Here is a 20,810-nt window from a genome sequence, read left to right on the forward strand (position 1 = left end):
TCTTGTTGTACTGACAGATCATTTTGTTTCTTTAAAAAAAAAAAAATAGCATAATTATCTGCCAGTAGAACAAGATATTTTTTGGTTGTAATTTTTAGCAACCTTTTATTAGAAACAAGCAAATAATCTTATATTAGGTTTTTTCGTAATCTAATTCCAATAAATTATACATACTGTAGGTTTGGTTAGATTCAAGAATATTTCACTTGCAAAGATGTTAATATTTTTTTGCAGTGTGGAGCAGGACAGTATTACAGTGCAAAAAAACTATATTTTAGCAAGAAAAAATATCTTGAATCTAAGCAAATTTATCTATACTTTTGTAAATTATGATTACAACAAATCAAATATTCGATTATTAAGCTTATTCGTAATTTTACTAAAATTTTAGTGAACAAAATCTTGTTCTATGGCCAAATATTTTGCTAGTTTTAGAAATACATTTTCTAAAGAAAAAGCAACATTTTCGGCCAAAGAAACAAGAATTTTCTTTTTTAGTATGAGAAATGACAGCTACAGTGCTGTAACAGTATTTCTTCCCTTCCTGATTTAATTTGTATTTTTATTTTTTTTGCATCTGTCACAGTTAAATGATTGATCATCAAACTAATTTTATTATTACACAAAGATAACCGCAGTTAAATACAAAATACAGTTTTTAAATAATAATTTAATTTGGTAAAGCAGGAAAGCTGTCCAAACCTGCCTGTCCCTATGTAAAAAAAAAAAATTAATTGTCCCCTTGCTACACTTAACCCATTTTTTGGAAAGCTGAGTTAAATTTCACTTGCCAGACCCAGGCCTGATTACTGCCAGACCTGTTGAATTAAGAATCAATTAAATACAGTGGAACCTTTCTGACGAAGTCAAGCATGCCAAAAGATGGTTCCAAGCAGTGAACTATGGTGAGAGCCATTATCAACTAATGAAAAGGGGCAATGCTTTTTCACAGCATTGTAATTTGGCTAGATTCAAGAATATTTCCCTTGCCAGCATGTAATTTTTGCAGTGTAAATATGTTACTGTGTCAAAATAAATGAATTCCCATGGCTTGTCTTATGCTATAGGCTACTACTGTACTATAGTGAACATACTGTATAATGTAAATTTTTGGCTGTCTAAACATTATTGATGTTGGGACATCATTGGTATCGGGTTGTTTTTGAAAGTTAGGATTACTTCTTTAAAATGACACTGGACCAACGTTGACTACATGACTTTATGATATAATTAAATGACTGATTCAAAGTAACATTGCAAATTCAACTTCAAAACAATATTCAACCAGTTTGTATCATGTCATCCAGGTATAATAAAAAAATGTAACACATACAGTGAATCCCTTTTTGAACAGATGCATGGCAAAAAAACAACAAAAAAAAACACTATTTTAGGAATATTCCAATTCCTTAAGCACAATATTCATCCACTTCAGCTTCAGGGTATCTTTTGAGTAGAGGTTAACAGGATTAAATCATCCACATTGATTATTCAGAAACATTTTCCAAGTGTGTGCAGAATTTGCAAATATCGAACTGCAAAATTGCACTTGTGGACTTGTGTGACACATTTAAATCAGTTCCCTTTTTTTTTTGGAAGCATAAAAAGAAAATTTTGTTTACTGCTTATACAGTAAACAAAATATAGTCCATTTAAAAAAAAAAAGTACATTTAACCAAATACCTATGCAGGAAGGGAGCTGATGGTCCCATGTGCGCCTCTCTCCTGTCATACACCTCAGCAGACTGCTGCCATGGAGCGTGTAGCCTGGGTCACACTGGTATGTGACAGTACTTCCTGCAAAGTGGCCTTGGTCGCTCACTTTGGAGCCGAACTGCGGCACGCCTGGTTCGTCACAGTGAGAGAGCTCGAAACCTGAGAAAAGACCAGAGAGAGGTGGGATTAGTGTGAGGAAATGGATGCACTGGTTTGTTTTAGTGTAAGAGATTGTACCTGCTCAGGGAAGCGTTTGAGCCAAAGTCTATCAAGAAAACACAGAGGAAAACGTATTGCTCAAGATTGACCTTGTGACCCTTTAGCAATGCTACTGAAAGTGATCCTGGTCAAAGATGCAAATTCCCACTTCTTTAATAGACTAAACTAAAAGCCATGTTTCATTCTAGGCTGGATCACTTCACTCCACCTTGCTGGCAACCCAAGTTTGGTGGGGTAAAATCGTTCTGGAAAGACCCTCTTTTAAAAAGCAGAGAATTGGCGATTATCCAACACACCAGGGGCCAGGGGTAGCTCAGTGGTTAAGGCGTTGGACTACGGTTCGGAAGATCCCAGGTTCAAACCCCACAACCACCAAGTTGCCACTGTTGGGCCCTTGAGCAAGGCCCTTAACCCTCAACTGCTCAGATGTGTAATGAGATAAAAAATGTAAGTCGCTCTGGATAAGAGCATCTGCCAAATGTAAACCTTAAATGACCTTCGAAGAATCCTTATTAGACTTATTTTACACTAGAGACTATTGATTTGTACTGTGTACACTGTGTGTATTAATGTGTATTTACTCTCTGATACAGCAGGTGGCAGTATATAAGTCAACCTTTGTCAAATATTACTGACATTTTGGGGAAAAAGTCTTTAGCAAGGTCTACTTTATTAGCTATGGCTGCTTCTCTGTGGTTTAGAGAAGGAGATCGTCACAAAAAAATATCAGAGGAAAAGATGGCAGTGATGACGTAGCATAATACAGTGGAACCTCGGATTGTAAAAAACGCAGTTTGCGAGTGTTCCGCAAGACGAGCAACGATAATTTTCTTTTTTGCTTTGGAAAACAAGCAAGTCTTGGTTAATGAGCACTGAGTATCATGTATCACGCATGCGCTTCTTGTTTTGACGCCGAGTGTCACGTGATCACAACTGAGCCAACGGTTTTTCTCTCTCTTGCACTGCAGAATCGTGGGTAATCGTCTCCCCCGCTGGGTCTTAGTGCACGTCTCTTACTGGTATAATCAACATCCGTGCATGCGTGTACTGTTTACTATAACACTATAACCATGTGTGTGTGCGTAAAAACATATTGTGTCTGTATGCGTGTGTGTACAGGGTGCGTGTAAAGCAAAAGCAAGTGTTATTAGAAAGGTTAAAGATCCACTTTTTCTGTGTGTGTCAGCCTGCCGTTTGTGTCTATGTGCCCGCGTCATTGGACAACCTGCCCCTTCACACACACACCCCTCCTATCACCTTCACACACACACACACACACACACATTCCCCTCATCCTATCACCTTCACACACACACACACACACACACACACACACAAACAGTTTTACGATTTACAAATCCAATTACAAACGGTATGCATTTTTGTTCAGATGAATAAAATAAGAAAATGTCACAAGAATTACCTACATTATGTTAGCATCTGTGGAAATTGTTTATCAAGCAGTCCAGCTTTTCTGTCTGTCTGTTTTTTTTCCTCTCTTCTATCCACCTCTGCTGGAACTCATCGTATTCTACATGACATTTGGTCCTACAATATTAAACTTATTTCTAAAAACAATTGCCTCTACTTTTCTTCTTTCCAGACTTGCACCATCTTTTTTTCTTGCTTGAATCGATATTTTGATTCTAATGTCCTGTAGAGATACAACCCAGGATCAATTCTTAAAGGAAATCTTTAGTATCCTTATGTATTTATTCCCCAGTATCGACTTACAAATCCCTGATGCTAAAAACTGTTATATATATGAAGTTATATTTATATTTATTTAATATTTTGTAACTCTAAAAATGTAAATAAAACGTTGGGTAACCTTACAAGATCTGGATGGCCCCATTCTTTATGTGTGTAACAGATATTCATGAGCCAGCAACCAGGACAGCAGTTGCCAGTGTTGTGTGTAGGAGCTGATAGTATAACAACATACACACGAGCCAGGGAATGAAGCTCAAGCAAGATGAGTAGGTTGAGGAAAATTCTCCCGAATCTGCATTTTGCAGAACATACAGGACTACGCATAAGAATAAAAATCTTAGCAGTGAAATCGAATGTTAATGCACCTTTATCCTTTTATCGTTGGTTAAATTTACAAGTCATTATTTTTACAGTTTAGGAGCGCAGTGCTTTTAACAGAGCAATTTTGTTTTTTTTCCAGACCTTTGTGCTATCAAGCCACACAGCACTTTTGTTAAAAACTGTATCTACACTGGCATTACATTTGGATTAAAACTTTTTATGTTGTTCATTTGAGTGCTGTAATAGATGCGAAACTGCAGACTACAAAGAAAAGTATGTTGCATTTACTGAAGGACAGGCAGAGAAATCTGCTAAATATCAATACAGTTAAAAAAAAGGAAAAACAGTTACCAAAGGAAAAAATTATTTGATCTAGACCTACAATCTACACCTTGACAAGTAAGTCTACACGCAAACAATTTGTAGTATAAATCTTATATATAGTGTACTAGGAATATATTCACAATGGTATATTTAGTTTGCTGTAATATTACATTCAGAAATGTAAAATAATTTTGTCTAAATTTAAGATATTTTCACTTCCTACTGTAATATGTCAAGGCCCCCACCCCCCTTTTTTTTACAAGCACACTGCAAAAAATACATCTTAAGTGAAATATTGTTGCATCCACTCAAATGTATCTATATATAATTAAAATAGGACACAACAAACAAAATCTAAGTTTATTTACATAAAAATGTCTTGCACTATTGGCAATGAATTAAAAATGAATTAAGTGAAGAAATTTATTTCAAAAAATGGCAAAATTATCTGCCAATAGAACAAGAACTTTTTGCTTATGAATCTTTTATTCGGTTAATTGTTATCATGTTTTAATAAATTACAGTTACATTTAACAAGATTTAAAATAAGTCTTATCTTGAATCTTGTTAAATGTAACTATAATTTATTAAGACATGATTACAATTAACCGCACTGCAAAAATTACAACTTAGTAATAAGTGAGATATTCTTGAATCTAGCCAACCTATGTGTGTATAATTTCTTAAAATAAGTTTACATCAAACCAAATATAAGATCATTAAGCTTATTTCTAGTCAAGTGCTACCAAAATCACAAATTGGAAATGTTTTGTTGGTAAATATTCTTGCTTCTTTTAATAAATAAATTCCAAAAAACTAGCAAAATTTTCTACCAATATAACAAGACATTTTTTGCTTGCAAGTTTTGTAACATTTGACATAAAATACACTTAATAAATTTATATTTTGATTGTTGTAAACATATTTTAAGAAATTATAGACCTGTCTAGATTCAAGAATGTATCATTTGCTAACATGATAAAATCTTGTGTCTTTTGGGTCATTTGTACTTTAATTAGTGCTTTACAGTGGTGGCAAAAGTATTAAGACAGAAGTGAAAGTTAATGTTTTAATGACACTTTAATTGTTGAAAAAAATAATGATAATCAAGAATAATGAAAATTAAATATTTTATGCAATGAAATTGCTATACAACAATTAGTATTAATGTGAAGTCTTTTATTCTTCCAATCCTGCTGGATCTGGCTTGGCACAGAGTCAAAAACCTGTCTGCAATACTCTGGTGCCACTCGCTCGATCCATGCCTGCTTGATTGCTTTCTGAAGATCATGTACAGAAATAAATTTTAACACTTATTTGAGAATTCCCAAGTTAACTTAAAAAAAAAGGCTACAGAAAGTAAAAGTCCTACCACATATTTGTTCTATCAATTAACCAGCTGATTGTAATTAGCTTTTCAGCCAGATGGGCGAGAACTAATTAGCGACATCACCTTTGTTGTGCAAAGAGAGAACTATAATGCATGACATATGTTGTCTTAATATTTTTGGCAACCACTGTAGGTTTAGTATCTTTTTTCAATTTATTCTCTGGATTAGTAAAAAATAAGCTTCTCACTTTATATCATTCTTTACATCATACCCTTTCCTTTATTTTTCCTACCCCTATTGGTGGTGGTGTTAATCTTGGTCATCTTAAAACATCATATTATCAAAGTATCTAATGGTGATGTAAAAATATTTATTTCCTCTTACCATTCAAAGACAATGAGACATAGCTTGGCTATCTTACATCAACGACATCCAGTACAAAAGTATACACTGAACAAATGTATTTTTGTAAAATAAACAGATTGTGGGATAACTAAAATAACAAGCAAAAATGACAAGCCATCTTACAATATATCCCAATCAGCCATAACATGAGCACCACACAACATTACCACATTGGCCTGGCAGTGACCAAAAGCTAGCCTGAACAGTCTGATCAGACAGAAAAGCCGATGCAGGAAAATGCAGAATGCCCAGTGCACCACAGGCCACCATGCACGGGGGGCAAGCAGGCAAAGAGACCAAGACTGTCGACCCAGACTACAAACTTTGATCAATCACCCATGAGATGTACCAGTCCAAACAAGTCCAATCCATGGAGGCTCCACCTGGAAACCCACAGCACCCAAGTCCTCCCAGTGCCAGACAGCACAGAACACCCTCAGAAGTCTTATGAAGTAATGAGCCACCCTGGTGGCACAAGGGGAACCAAACATTCGGCATAATGTTTTGTGTTGTAATGTTATGGCTGATTGGCATATGTCTTGAAAGGGATGTTTTAGCTTAATCAATACAAACCATGCTAACCATGCTATATTAAAAAGGTTAGCCCATCAGATCTCTACCAAAAGTATACTCATAGCGTCCTAGTATTTCCCTTTCAGAGCTTAAGAAGTCTGACCTAGAAGACTTTCTTAAAAGCACGGGTGACATTAAATGAGCTGAAAGGTCAAATTGTACAACCAAAAACCAAAGATACCTAATGTGCCAAGAGAACTCCAGGAGCACAATTCTAGTGTTTCTTCTAAGGTGACAAAGGGTCAGTGGTATCTACCACAGACATGGTACAGTAAGCGTGAAACTTGTTATAACTGAAAAAGAAGCAGAGAGTTAAATAAGTCTTTTGAAGTCTTGCGGTGAAGTAGGGGGGAAAAAGAAATTGAAAAAAAAAAAACAACAACAGCAGCGTGACTTTTATTGGCAGTAGTGGGACAGAAATAAACAGGTAGAGCGATGCGAATGGATTATGTGTTAACACTGTTTTAAGTTGTGACTGGCAAGTACTCCAGCAGAGTCCAATATATGAATTTCCACCTAGAGTTGCAGCACGAACTACTGTAGTGTTTTGATTTAAAGATATTGTTCGATTCATTTTATTTAACATGGTGGTGAATTAAGTAGGAATAAAGTAAAAATCTGAAAAATTAAGAGTGATTATCTCATCAAGCAGCAATAAAAAAATGAGATTTCTTTTTGTTTCTGATAATTACTTAGACTGGCTACAGAGGCAGAAGAATGGTTTTGCGAAATCTTGTAAACACTGTCACCAGTATTAATTCAGATGCATTGCTTGCAATCCATATATCCATGGTTGCTGCCCTGGTGGCAGCCTCAGATGATATATAATAAGCATTACAGGTAGTGAGACAGTAGAAAGACAGAGCTATGGGACTCTGCTGTTGCAATTTATCCAGTTCTATCTGACACGGTGCAGCAGCTTGAAAGGTGAAACAGCTATTCAGGGAGCTGAGTGGTACATATTCTCAGATTCAAAAAAATAATATACATTTTATAACTCCTGCAACAGATACATTAGAAAGACTATATGTGAGTAAGATAAATGTATATATGTATATATATATATATATATATATATATATATATATATATATATATGTGTGTGCTGAACCCCTTGAAAAAAATGGATGTAGGATGGATTGCCAAGTAAAAAAGAAATCTAATTTTTATACTCTAGTGAGGAAAAGAGATGGAAGTTTCCGGTTCTGCAGAGATTATTAAGGATGGAAAGAATATTCAGTGTCAGATCGACACCTCATCTCTGATTTACAAGACAGTCTGAAGGTTGGTACTTGTTTTTCTGTGTTAGAATTTCTAAAAGACTCAAACTGTCACCTAAGTATCACCATTTTTAACCACCATCGTTGTGTAACATCCCCGGACGTATCAATAATACATCTTATGCTTCCCTAAAAATTTAATACAAAATTTAAAAGCCAAATAATATGACAGTTTATTCAAAAGTTTTTAAAAATGATATTTTTGTCCCTATATTACACTGAAGTTTGGTTTTACAATAAAGTAGATAAAATATTGCGTAGTGAAAAGATGTCATGAATTACGGTGTAAATGAATGTGAGCGTGTCTGTTAATATATATATAGTATATATTAATATATTATATTATAATATAATATATTAATATAATATATATATACATAGTTCAACCTGATCAACAACGTTCCCAGAATCTAGGATAAGGATCTACCTCCTTCCTAACTAGATTTAAGTTTAAGTGAATGTCACCAGACCATATAATAAGAGCACCCATGAAATGCTCATGAACCCACAAACATATGGTTAAATGCCTTTACCAGCCTCAGCAGCAGGCTGAGGACCAATGAAGTGGACCCTGGCGGACCAGTGGGTATCACAAACAGCAAGAATAAAGGGAAGAAGGAAAAGCAAGAAGTCCTCGGCGAGAGGCTCACAACTACAAGGAGGGCTTGAAGAAAGCATTACGAGCATGGCAGAAGAGAACAACACTAGGACCATGTGCCCTGCAGGACCCAAGCGGGAGTCCTCGGCAACCCTCACCAGATTATTTTCTGGTTTACATAGAAAGCTCCCCAACAAGTACATATTACAACTTTTACTGAATTAAACATGTAAATGGAGGACTTCCACTTTTACATGAGTAATATTTGCCCTAGGGAACAATTACTTTACCCAAGTGTAATATTTTTGTGTATTTTTATGTGACCACCTATGAGAGCTTAGAATTTTCAAGAAATCTAAAAGAGAAAAATTTCTCTTTGGACTCCTAAATGTATAAATAGGGATTTAGGTGGTAAAATTAAATGTATTTTAGCAGATGAATATTACTAAATACTGCTTTACAGTGATATTTACAACATTGAACATGTTTAATGTAATTCCAACATCATAGTTAATGTTGGGCCAAAGTCATTTTATTAAAGCAATGCTTTAATATTTGTGCATTTGGCAGACGCTCTTATCCAGAGGGACTTTTTTTAAAAATTTTTCATTACACATCTGAGCAGTTGAGGGTTAAGGGCCTTGCTCAAGGGCCCAACAGTGGCAACTTGGTGGTTGTGGGGTTTAAACTTGGAATCTTCCGGACCTGAACTGAACCGTGCCGTGCCGTACTATGCAGTGGAAAAGCGCCATAAGCTACCCCTGGCTTGTGAATTGGCTTTGGTATTACAGTAAAAAAACAATCTACTGTAATACCAGAATTGCCCCAACATCCGGAACATTGCCCCAACCATAATGGTGCCATAACCAACATGGTCACAATCAAAGTTACGGGTTTGGGGATGGCTATTAATCATTTATAATTATTTAAAAAATTGTGTAGTTTTTTTGGTTTTATCGTCAGTATATAAAGAACTTTTTATATACCCACTTAGCAAACTTCCTTCAAGATTTGCTTAACAAAGCAAAAATAAAAGATCACTGAAAAAAGTGAGACCATGTTCTTCAGCTCAGTTAACTATATAACCATTTATCAGAAAGCTAATGTTAAACTAATCTGATGGTAAAAAAAACAAAACATTTTTATTCTGCACTGTACTGTCTGAGGGCAGTATTTTATTAGGTACAGCGAGGATGATTGGTGGTTATTGCATAATGCACAGCTTGCATAGAGTTGAAGTTTTTTGGCAATGTTATTATTATTTTTTTAATATATTTAGATGCTTATAGCCAGGATGCCTTTAAAAATGATATGCAGACATGCACTGGAGAGGTGTGCAGTGAAATATGAAACAGTGTTATCCGGGTTTCTGCTTAATGGTAAGAAGAGTTGTGTACCATGGATGTACATTTTGTGCAGAATACCATGTTTAAATGTAATTCAGCAGTTTAGTGTAAAGCACTTGACGGGTAAACAAGATGCTCTTGTGTGTTTGCTAGCTGGAAAATCTGTCGCTGATTGCCTGCGGTGTCAGTCAAACTGGTTCATTTTGAGAAAGTAGGAGTTTCTTGTCCACAGTTGTTTACAAAATGTTCCAAATTCGAAGCTTGAGGTCTGACCTGAGAGACTAATCCAGCTGTCATTATGTACTCATTGGATTGTCACTATAGGAGAATAAATAAACAGAATATGCATATTTTTTTTCTGGTTTGGCTAAACATAACAATAATAGTCACCGTTTGATATGTAAGTACAAGCTGTATACACAAACAAGATCTTTGCAGATTGTAGTGTTTAAATACAGCTTACAGCAGAATGCATGGTCTGGCATTTTACATGTCACTGTGCATTAAATGCCGGGTGTAAACCAGCCTGTTTGTTCTGAATAAATCAAATATGTCTCGAAAAATTGCTTCAGAAACATGCCTGCTGTGAATATATGAATAAGCATTTGAGACCGTTCTGCTTTGTGTTAAAATCATTTACCTGATTTGCGTGCTAGGATAATACTGTGAGAAATGTATGCTCAAGGTTATCCCTCTAGTTAAGGCAAACATAAAGCATTAATAAGGATGAAAAAAGGTTATTACAGTAATGAGGGGAAAATATGTCAAAACGAAAAGCAGGACTGAATAACATAAAAAATATATATAAATATGCATGCAAGGTTAATGTTGGGACCGTTTTAGTTTTGAGGCTTTTAAAAATAATGCAGGAAATTATGTCAGATTTTATTCTTGTAAAAGCGCTAATGAAGTATATTTTGGTTTATCATCAATATATATATATATATATATGAGACACACATGCAAATATTTAGCATCCTTTTAACTAGTTTATTTGCTTTACTGTATACAAAGCTTCCTGCTAAGTGTAAAGTAAGGATGTTTCTTTAAAGCATTAACGACTTGCCAATTTGCTCTTTAGGCTTATCCGCTTTACGGAATGAAAGAGAGGAGCCAGGGATTCTTTCCATCAATAGCAAAAATGTTATTTAGCCATTTATATTCACTCGTCTTTAAGCTTGCTGTTTGATTCTACCCGAGCATTCAGAATATGAAAACGTGTATCGCTGAGTACCCATGTGACCTTGCAAAAGCGAACTCAACATCCGGTGTAGTTAGTTGGTAGGAAAATATATCACTGTGGCTTAACCGAGCCTGACATGAAGATTCCAGTGTATATAATTAAAAATTACACTCACAAAGGATGTCCTCTGTATAAGTAATTGTAATAAATAGGGACACAAATAATATCATTCAAACCATTATGAGTTAATCAGAGCTTAACGAGCGAGCGGCATGCCTAATTAACTCATTAGGAAAGGTGCGAGTGAGACGAGCACCACCAGGCCCATCAGGAGTTGATGTCCCGGAGGAAAAGAGTAGCTTAAACGCAGTGTAATGGATCCGGAGTACGTGGTAATAAAATTAAACAGGGAAATTCAACAGCAAAATGAGAAGCATGTGGAACAGCGTGCTGTTATGACTGCTTATTATGCTGTTATGGAGTTTGTGTAGCATGTCTGGGTAGAAATAAAGGAAATTGTTTGGTTTATTGATATAAATATCATTCTACATGGCGAAGCAACACTCAGGACAATGTTTCATGGGGACATAAAGTGATATAATGACCAAGGTTGCCAGATTTGTGTAACATAACCACCCCAATGCATAAGCAGTATTAGAGGGCAACTATTACACAATTAAAATTTTTGCCACTTTAAGAAATTCTGACAGATCACCTGTGTTTGTATACATTCCCTGTTTTTTATTTTATATAATCTTTCCCTCCTAATGTGACCTAATACAAGAAGAGATTACCTCCCCCTATTTGTTGCTCAGCTCTGCTGTTTTCTGGGGGCGTGACTCAGCAAGAGTTCATTTACAGAGATGCTGAAACTGCACATTTGGAGTTCAAAGGAGTTTGAGGTATGAACAATGTATTAACTGAGGGGAGTTTCCGTTGGAGCATTAACACACACACACACACACACACACACACACACACACACACACACACATTAGGGAGCTCTAAGGGCTTGGTTAATTGTTTAAAAAATAGTAACTTTTAAAACATCTGCTTTGATTTGATGAATTTAGAACATCAAACTGTATCTTATCTGTCACAATCCAAATTTGGCTTTGATGTTTAAACTGCAACATCAGTTTCATGAGAGTGCCAACAACCCTTTCATTCATGCATTTCTTCAAAATTATATTAAGTGTGATAGTGCACAGCCAACGCCACCTGCCATGTTAACGCTCCTCTTTCAACCGGTAAAACAAAGCCATGAAGTTGCTTCAGCACCAAGGCCAGCTCCACTGCTCATTGCGGGCCCCCCCAACTAAAACCAGGACCGACAACGCATAACCGGCTACCATCCCATATCATCGGCTGTCTATACAAGGCCAGTCGAGCATCAGTCTGGTGAGTAGCAGGTCTTGGGTATTAAATTCGCCACCAATTTTGTCTTTTTGCATTTTGACAGCTGACAGCTCCGGACACTCTTCTTCAAGAGGCATGCCGCCAAGGATGGACCAAGCCAGGCTTCGACCACATCCTCAACTTTAGCCTCCGCCAGCAAACAATCATCGCTTAGCTTAGCGCGACCACTGCCACTTTCAAAAACACCTTCTACACCTTCCCCCCTGACTGTTACTTTTCCCCTCAACCTCCATCACCAGGTTTCTGTGTTTTCTGTGTGCCCTGCTCAAGACTTTACAAAAGATTTCATTAAAAGAATATATTTAAAAATTAACTGCAATGCAAGATTGATTTGTCCTAGAACAAACTATAGATACCTGTTCTCCATTTGCTCACATTTATTACACTCTAATGTAAATCTGGATGTAATTCTCCACAATGGCAAATACGAGGGCCGTTCAAGTCAAACTAGGACTTGTAATAAAATTTCTGGTGAATAAAGGTGTAATGGTTTCTCATGAAGGTGAAAGAAGAGACACGTCTGCTATCAGAACTGTACACACAATCATTTACCAACACCACATGCATATTTTAGGAACTTGGGCCGAAGTTATAGCGACATCCCCTGTAAGGCATTTCCACGTTTGGGCAATTAAACAGTCCGATTCTGGCTTCGGTGTATGAATAAACCTTTCTACTTTGATGCTAGAAACATTAGTGTAGCAGGAGATTATATAGAGACAAAGTTTTTTTTTTCCTTCACTCTTATAACCATGTTCTGTTATTCTGCACATTCAAAAACCCCAGTTTGACTTAAATGCTCATCATATATTGACAGACTTGTACCAACACTGGAGATGGCGGATGCTAACATAATTAGGGTTCTTTCATCCTCAAGGGTACTTTAATCAATTTCTCATTCTGCCATAAGAAGTCTGTGAATCTCAAACCTTTGAAACATTTCAACTTTTCAGGTGTATCTGTCTCTGTTTGAATATACTTGTTGACCTCGCTTTATTCTTTCAATCAAATCAATATTTTTTATATAAGGAACCATTGCAAAAACTAATCAGCTTGAGTGAGTCTGAACCATGACCCTGCATGCCTGATTTAATTTTATTTTAAAACAAGTGCCAAATTTGACATAATATGTAAAACACAATCACGAGAACACAACTGTCTATCGAAGAACTCGAGTGTGTGAGACTGAAATGTGCAATATTTTTATATAGGCGATTAGGCGTAGGACAAAAATGAAGAAAATTGCGGAGACAAGTCACCCAAAAAACATAGTGAAATTGAGAAGAGGATTTGATTAGACAAAAGGAATAGTAAGAAAAAAAATTGCAATAGGACAGCACAGTATTTACGAATGAAAACAGATTTAAAAAAAAAAAAAAGCCTGCAGTTGGAAAATCTACGAAAAATTAATTATTAATTATTATTTAACTGTCCCATGAGAGCAAAGTAATGCTAGCCTTTTGATGAAACGGCGATCGACTTTTGATTAACGCCAATGCTGCAGGTTGGACCCTGTAATACCAAGCAAAGAAAATTAGGTGCAAGACAGAAGGGTTGTTTTACAATAGAGTCCAAGTTAATAATGTAATGAATAAGTTAATTAAGGAATAAAAATAAATGGGGGTTACATTTTTCATTATGTAAAATCGAGGTGAGAGACTGAGGGAGTATGGGACGGACTAATAAGTATGACAGAGAGCGAGACTCATCTATCTGACCTTCTGAACCTCATTATTCCTCATCACACAGAGAAGATTTTCGGTTTGCAAATTCTTTTTGACCAACAGTGTTAAATCATGTCCAGCGCCGAAGAATTCCCGGTTCTGTTTTTGATTGGTCGGAAAGTTCTGTTTTGATTTTCCTACGAAATGAGCTTTGAGAGTAGTGTAGCGACAAAACACAGGTGTGTATACTGTATGAAGTTGTTATACAATATCATGTTTGTAAAAACAACTTGCACAAAGACTTGGGATGGGAAGGTTCTTCCAAGGTACAGGACCCCTGTAGGTGTTAAGGGCCTGGCTCAAGGGCCCAACAGTGGCAACTTGGTGGAGCTCGGCGTCAAAAGAAGAAGCGCATGCGTGATACAAGATACTCGTAAACCAAGACTTGTTCATTTCCAAATCAAAATTTATAAAAAATCTTCGCTCATCTTGCAGAACACTCGCAAACCGCGTTACTCGCAATCTGAGGTTCCACTGTATTTTGTTTTATTTTAAACAACTAGAAAAACACGACTGTGCAAAAAGTTATGTTTTAAATGAGTCACACAGGCAAAGAAATAGCACATGAACACATGCTTTAATAGTTGTTTTCCGTCGTTTCTATGGCCAAATAATATGAATATGAATATTTTGTGAGTTCTACATTTTTTGCGGCAGCATTTATATATTCAGGTAGCAGTAAAATGTGTGTTTTAAAAGTAATTATAGTAACTATATATATTATTATATATTATATATAGTATATTTGACATATATTCGAAAACTCAAATATTATGTCTGGTCCCTTCTCCATTGACACACACCAGCAGGACTTCCATATAAGCGGTTGGGTTTTTGTAAATCGGTCAGTGACCAGTGCTGTGTTGCCAACACCAATTCATGCATAGTGGCAATATTGTGGTTTGAAGTCCTGACCTCCTGATTACAGAAGCAACTCAGACCTCTAAACCAACTTCCATCTCTAAACAATTGTGGTATTTTAACTACACAGGAAAATTGTTTCAGTATCGTCCATTAAACAATCCTAGACTTGTCTTGCCTGAAATAATCGATGAGAATTTGAATCAGGAAGATGAATGCAAAAGAGGGAAATTTTCAGTTGATTTAACTTAAACATGATAATCTTAATACAACACAGTAAGATTGGAGAGTAATGTGACAAAATGTTTTTTTGCATGGAAATATATTTCGGCCTAACAGTAATACTTTGTTGCTGGTTATTTTCCTATAACAGCACAACACCAATTGTTTTATTTCTTACTTTATAAAGAAGTGGAAAAATCATCAGCAATATGTCTTTAAAATTGAAAAGACAAATCCATCATTTTTCGACATAATCCCCTTGCTATTCATTACACTTGGTCCACCTGTCTACAAGCTTTCATATTGCCGCATTAAAAACGTTTTAGGCTGAGGTGCGAGTGGCAAATGCACCGTTGTCTTCACTTCTTCATCAGGAGTGAATCTTCGTTCTCATCGCGCTGCTTCCAGAGGACCAAACAGGTGAAAGTGACAACACACTTGGATAGGAGTCTTCTGCATTTAATCAGTAGTTTAGTCTTCAGCTCCTTAATAAGCGTCGTATTGCAAAGAGCACGTATTGCAAGAGAACCTTTCTCTGACAATGTTCCAATTCTTCTGGCCCCCAAGAAACATCGATGAAGCAGTGTCCAGCAGAGGCTGGAATTTACCAACATTTACACACACCCACTGAACCTGGATTAGTTAAATCAGCTGTGTTCAAGCGGAAGAAACAAACTACTATGTAAGACTTGAACGCGTATTGTGAGGACCTGAAGAATGCCCTAAGGAAAACATGGTTCTGTGCCACCCAAACTCTTGGAACTGAACCCCTCTCACAGATAAAATCAGTGTTATCATACAGTATGCTTTAATCTTAAATCTGTTCGCGTCGTCCAGTTAAAAAGGAACAGCTACGGTAAAATCGAGCCCTTACTGCTGTAGATGAGTTTGAAGCCCTCCGCGGTGTCTTCTTGATCCGAGAAGAATTCCAGCCAGAGGTGGTTTGATGTGCTGCTGAGCGTGACTCCCAGCATGGAGGAACTGGAGAACGCGCCGATAACATCTGCCGTGTTATCCGGTCCGTCGTAAATCTGAGAAACCCCAGAAACAAACACAGGCTTGAGTGAGTAGAGATGCTTCATTCTTAACAACGAGTTTACTGTTCATAATTATCCATTTTTTTATGAACATAAACAATACAAATAATATATATATACAAATATAATATACATACAAATGTTATTTAAAAAAAATTCAAGTTTAAGGTACAGGAATAAATCATTTATAAAAGTTTAGGGTTGCTTAAATAAATTTGTGTGACTATATATCACTTTACAAATAATTAATGATTACTGATTAATTAATAAATTCATCTTGCAACAAATGAATTTTACTTGGATATATTAATATTTAAAACTCTTATAAAAGGTTTTTAATAATTGAAATAAACAATAAAAGATTTATTGTTATTATCATGATCAGGAACTTGTCATAATAAAATGGCATTCTAGCAATTTTATGTAAAAAACAAATCAGAAATTACATATTTATTATTAAGTCATGGATGATAGTCATCATCATCATCATCATTATCATATTATTATTTATATTTAATCAGTAATTTTTACATTTCCCTTATGCTTATAGGTAAGTAAGTAAATAAATAAATAAAATAAATAAATAAATAAGCATCAACAAACAATAGCTGTTTTTTTTCTCTTTCTTTCTATCTTTTTCTTTTTTTTTAGCAAAGTTTTTTTGATGCATTTCATCTCACTAAGTGCTAACTTTTGGCCCGAACAGATATGACATGCATTAAACTTTAAACTATTTTGGATCTGTGCACTTGGCACACTACAGTCTGAGGTGACACCGTGATGAGTAACTTCCAATAACGGATCTATTTTATTTCCGAAAATTGCTCAGTAAAGCGGTTTAACCTATTTTAACATACATTATTCTACACTACGTGTCAGCTGCTTTAAGTATTACTAATAGCTATGCTACGCTCTGATCGCTCCAGGTCCTGGATAAAGCAACAAATTACAAAATAAGCTTTTAGCGTATGCATAGTGTCATAAAAAAGGAAGATTTCCGTAATCAGCCCTCATCCTTTTATGAGAAATAGAAAGAAAGACAGAAAGAGATCTGCTTGTTGCTTTGCTTACCTTTAAGATGTCACCTTGAGCCAGACGGAAGCTGCTTGCCGTAATGTTGATACCTTTTCCCCTCTGCACTTGAATGTTATAAATGCACTCATGGTTGTTCTCGTAATTCAGAGGGTAGTTCGGGGACAAGAGAACTCCTGCGTTCTGGGAAACGGTCGATCCACATTCAGCTGAGGAAGACAGGCAGATCGATGCAGATGAATAGACGGCGTACAATTACGTTATACAGGACATCATAATAAATGTCTATGATTGACATGAGTAAGAGATGCACTAGCTTCACATATTCCCTATACAAAAACCCAGCAGATGACCTTGTCACTCACGAGTTGCATTTGAGGCACTGGACATTTCAACAGCAAGTTTTTTTTATCTTTTTCTACTCACTCCCTGTAGCTCTAAACTTATACTATACATTCTATACTAAAACCAAATTAACACCCCTGAAATGCAAGTAAAAAGTTTTGTAAATTACCCCTAAACATCACCGTGCCTCAATGCAACCCCTGAAGAAGCTGCCCAGCTCTAAGCGAATGAAATCGGCTCACCACGTACCCACACACCTTGGCAGAGGGGCGCTCCATGTGCGCCGTCCGCCACCCAGGCACGTGACGCCCCGTGGGCCCTGCAGCCGATAACCTGGCAGGCACCAGAACGTCACCGAGTCCCCCACGCTGAATCTGCTGCTGCTGTGGCCACCGAATCGAGGCGCACCCGGGTCTTCACACGGCTCCAGATCGTACTCTGGGTTAAAATACGCACAGAAACACAAAACGAATGCTATAAAAAAACATGCTATATAAGTTGTATTACTATACATTTGACATTGTTTACAGCATTGTGGCAGGATGTCCAAATGATGTATGAATAGCTGGAGAAATAAGAAGCCTGTCATAGTTTTGCTTTGGTATGATTTAGGGTTAGTCCAGAAAGAGCAGGTAGATGGTAATAGAAGGAAACATATTGTAGGTGGTCAAGCTCAGAACAAGTTTATTGAACAAGTTTAAGGGAGAGCAGAAGTCAACCATGTGTACGATTATACACTGAATCCAGCAAGTGGTGAAAAAGTAACAGATTCAAAATAAAAGTGGGGTTTTGAAGGAGGAATCTCAACAACAATAATAACATTCAATTATTTGTCACATGTACAAAGTGAAATTATTTTTTCACATATCCCAGTTTGAAAGCTGGAGCGGAGCGCAGGGTCAACCAGGACTTGGCGATGCTGGAGCTTGAACCCCAGATCTCCTGATGAATAGCCCAGTAACCCATAGCCTTAACCATTTAAGCAGGTCCAGATCTTGTAATCAGTGACTAGAAAAAAAATGTGGGCATCCTCTTTGGTTGGTTGGACTCCCAGAAGTTGCATTATCGCCAACTGTAGGTATCAGTTTTCCTTATCTTCCTGGCCTCCTTTCCAATTTTCCAGTCCAGCCTTCTGTGACCTATGTATACTGTACAAGTTGAAGCGGGAGTGGGTGAAAAATGCCGTCCTGTGACATTATTTTCCGAGTTACTGATCGGAAGGTCGATGGTTCGAGCCCCAGCTCCGCCAGATTGCCGCTGTTGGGCTCTTGAGAAGGGTCCTTAACTCTGTCTACTCCAGAGGCGCCGTATAATGGCTGACCCTGAGCTCTGACCGCAGCCTACGAACAAGAAGCCAGGATATGCAAAATAAAGAATTTCACTTTACAGTAATGTGTATGTGACAAATAAAAGTTGAACTTTAAAAACTGAACTTAAAACAGTTGCAAGATGCAAGAGGCAATGGTCTGTCTAAATGTGCCTTAGCTGAAAGCATGGAGAAGTTAGCACTCTGCTGCAGGAAGCTGTTGAGGTGGCTGCTGGGAAGGAAGTGGCAGGTGACCAAAACTGGGAAGAAAAAGGGAACTCAGTCCTACCAATTATTCTCTACTATAAAACCATCCATGAGGGCTTTGGGGAAAAGCTGAAGTACAGTACTGAAGTCAGAGTTTTACCTGCGGCATTTCCAGTCATGTTTCATAAAGTACTTAAGGTGCAAATGGAAACACCAGGCTAACAACCCCAACGCGCTACGGCACCAATCAACGCGTGCTAATGTGCACCAATTTGGACCCCTGTGCACCGAGCATTAACTCTGCATCACTGTGAGGCCACGCCATCGCTCTTTCTTCACACATCCGGAAACCTGTGAGAATTCGCCTTAAAGGTTTTTGTGGAAAAAAATCATCATCATAAAATATATATATATAAAAAAAAAGAAATAAACCAAGCTGTGCCTTTTCTTGGCCATTGCATTAGTTCCCAGTGGAAAGCGTAGCGTGCTCTGCATGCTAAAGCCCGGTGCCGAGTTAGCATGACAAACACAGTCCTCCAAAGATCAATTAGCTTTTCATTCCTGTAGACCTTGCTGGCAAAAATATAAAATAAAATCATGCATCATGTGTCAACGTGTCCAAATAATACCAAAAGGTCAACATCCTGCCTTAAATTAAAAAAAAACATATATGCGAATGTACAAATCTTCATTACCACAGGTGTATAATTAAGGTGTAGTAGTTTGCTAGAAACTACTTTATTAGTTAGACCTTCCTGCCTGCCTGTTCACATGCTTTAAAAGTACGCAGTCAGAGTCCTTAAAGCCTCTCGTTCGAGCAAAGAGCTCTTTTGTCAGCGAGCGATGTTTAACCGTAGGCGCACGGGTTAAGGATTTAAAGTGCTCATGAATTTCTGAGGCTTTTTTATCTCAACAGGAAAGTAGCTTTTGGGGAGTTTTGTCTTTTTTTTTTCCTCTCATTAAAATTTCGATAAGTCCGTTCTGACAGCACAGGTTTAACCCCTAGCTACTGTATTTTATCAAGGAGGAGCGATCTGGCGCGTGATCTCACATCATATATGCACACGGTTATGCGTGGTCTCACATTCATTACCTCAGGGTGTTAAAGCCAGTAGGTGCCAGTGATAAGTCCCGAGCTCCCGATTGGCAGCCGAGACGAGACGGACCTCAAGCTGTTGCAGAACGATTACATTTTATCAACGCGTTAAAGGCGTTCAGGCGCCCGTGAGGTGGCTTTATCGCCAGAGATACAAGAGTGCACAGAAATCCAGTTTAACCCCCTGCAGTATCTGAAACCCCTACTGCAGATAAACCCTTTACTGCCAAGTAGTTGCGTAGGAACTTCTGTATGAGGCTGAGAATGTCTGGGCCTTATTCATATTATATCTGTCACATCTGTACTGCAGTTATTTTTGGATGAAAAGTGTGTCCACTTTTTGGAGAAATCCTGGAAAACCTGATTAGTTTGGGCATGAAGACAACTATGGAGGTGAACTGGCAATCAGTTAAATTAAAATTACAAATGATCTTTTATTATTATTATTATTATTATTATTATTATTAGTAGTAGTAGTAGTAGTAATAATAATAATAATACTAATAATAATAATCAAAACTTTTTCTTACAATATGATTATTATTATTATTA

The 20,810-nt window shown here is 36.9% G+C and overlaps 1 protein-coding gene across 1 annotated transcript in view; it reads right to left on the minus strand.

Moving 5' to 3' along the window:
* Window positions 1-20,810, minus strand: part of csmd3a (CUB and Sushi multiple domains 3a) — a 302,574-nt gene that overhangs the window by 161,060 nt on the left and 120,704 nt on the right. Inside the window, exons 21-24 of the mRNA XM_053487612.1 lie at window positions 17,899-18,087; window positions 17,344-17,513; window positions 16,110-16,266; window positions 1,684-1,875 (exon numbers count right to left, since the gene is read on the minus strand). Of these exons, the coding sequence (XP_053343587.1) occupies window positions 1,684-1,875; window positions 16,110-16,266; window positions 17,344-17,513; window positions 17,899-18,087 (708 nt within the window). The remainder of the gene's footprint in view (window positions 1-1,683; window positions 1,876-16,109; window positions 16,267-17,343; window positions 17,514-17,898; window positions 18,088-20,810) is intronic.

Source organism: Clarias gariepinus, chromosome 26 (assembly GCF_024256425.1).
Source record: "Clarias gariepinus isolate MV-2021 ecotype Netherlands chromosome 26, CGAR_prim_01v2, whole genome shotgun sequence".
In the NCBI taxonomy this organism is placed as follows: domain Eukaryota; kingdom Metazoa; phylum Chordata; class Actinopteri; order Siluriformes; family Clariidae; genus Clarias; species Clarias gariepinus.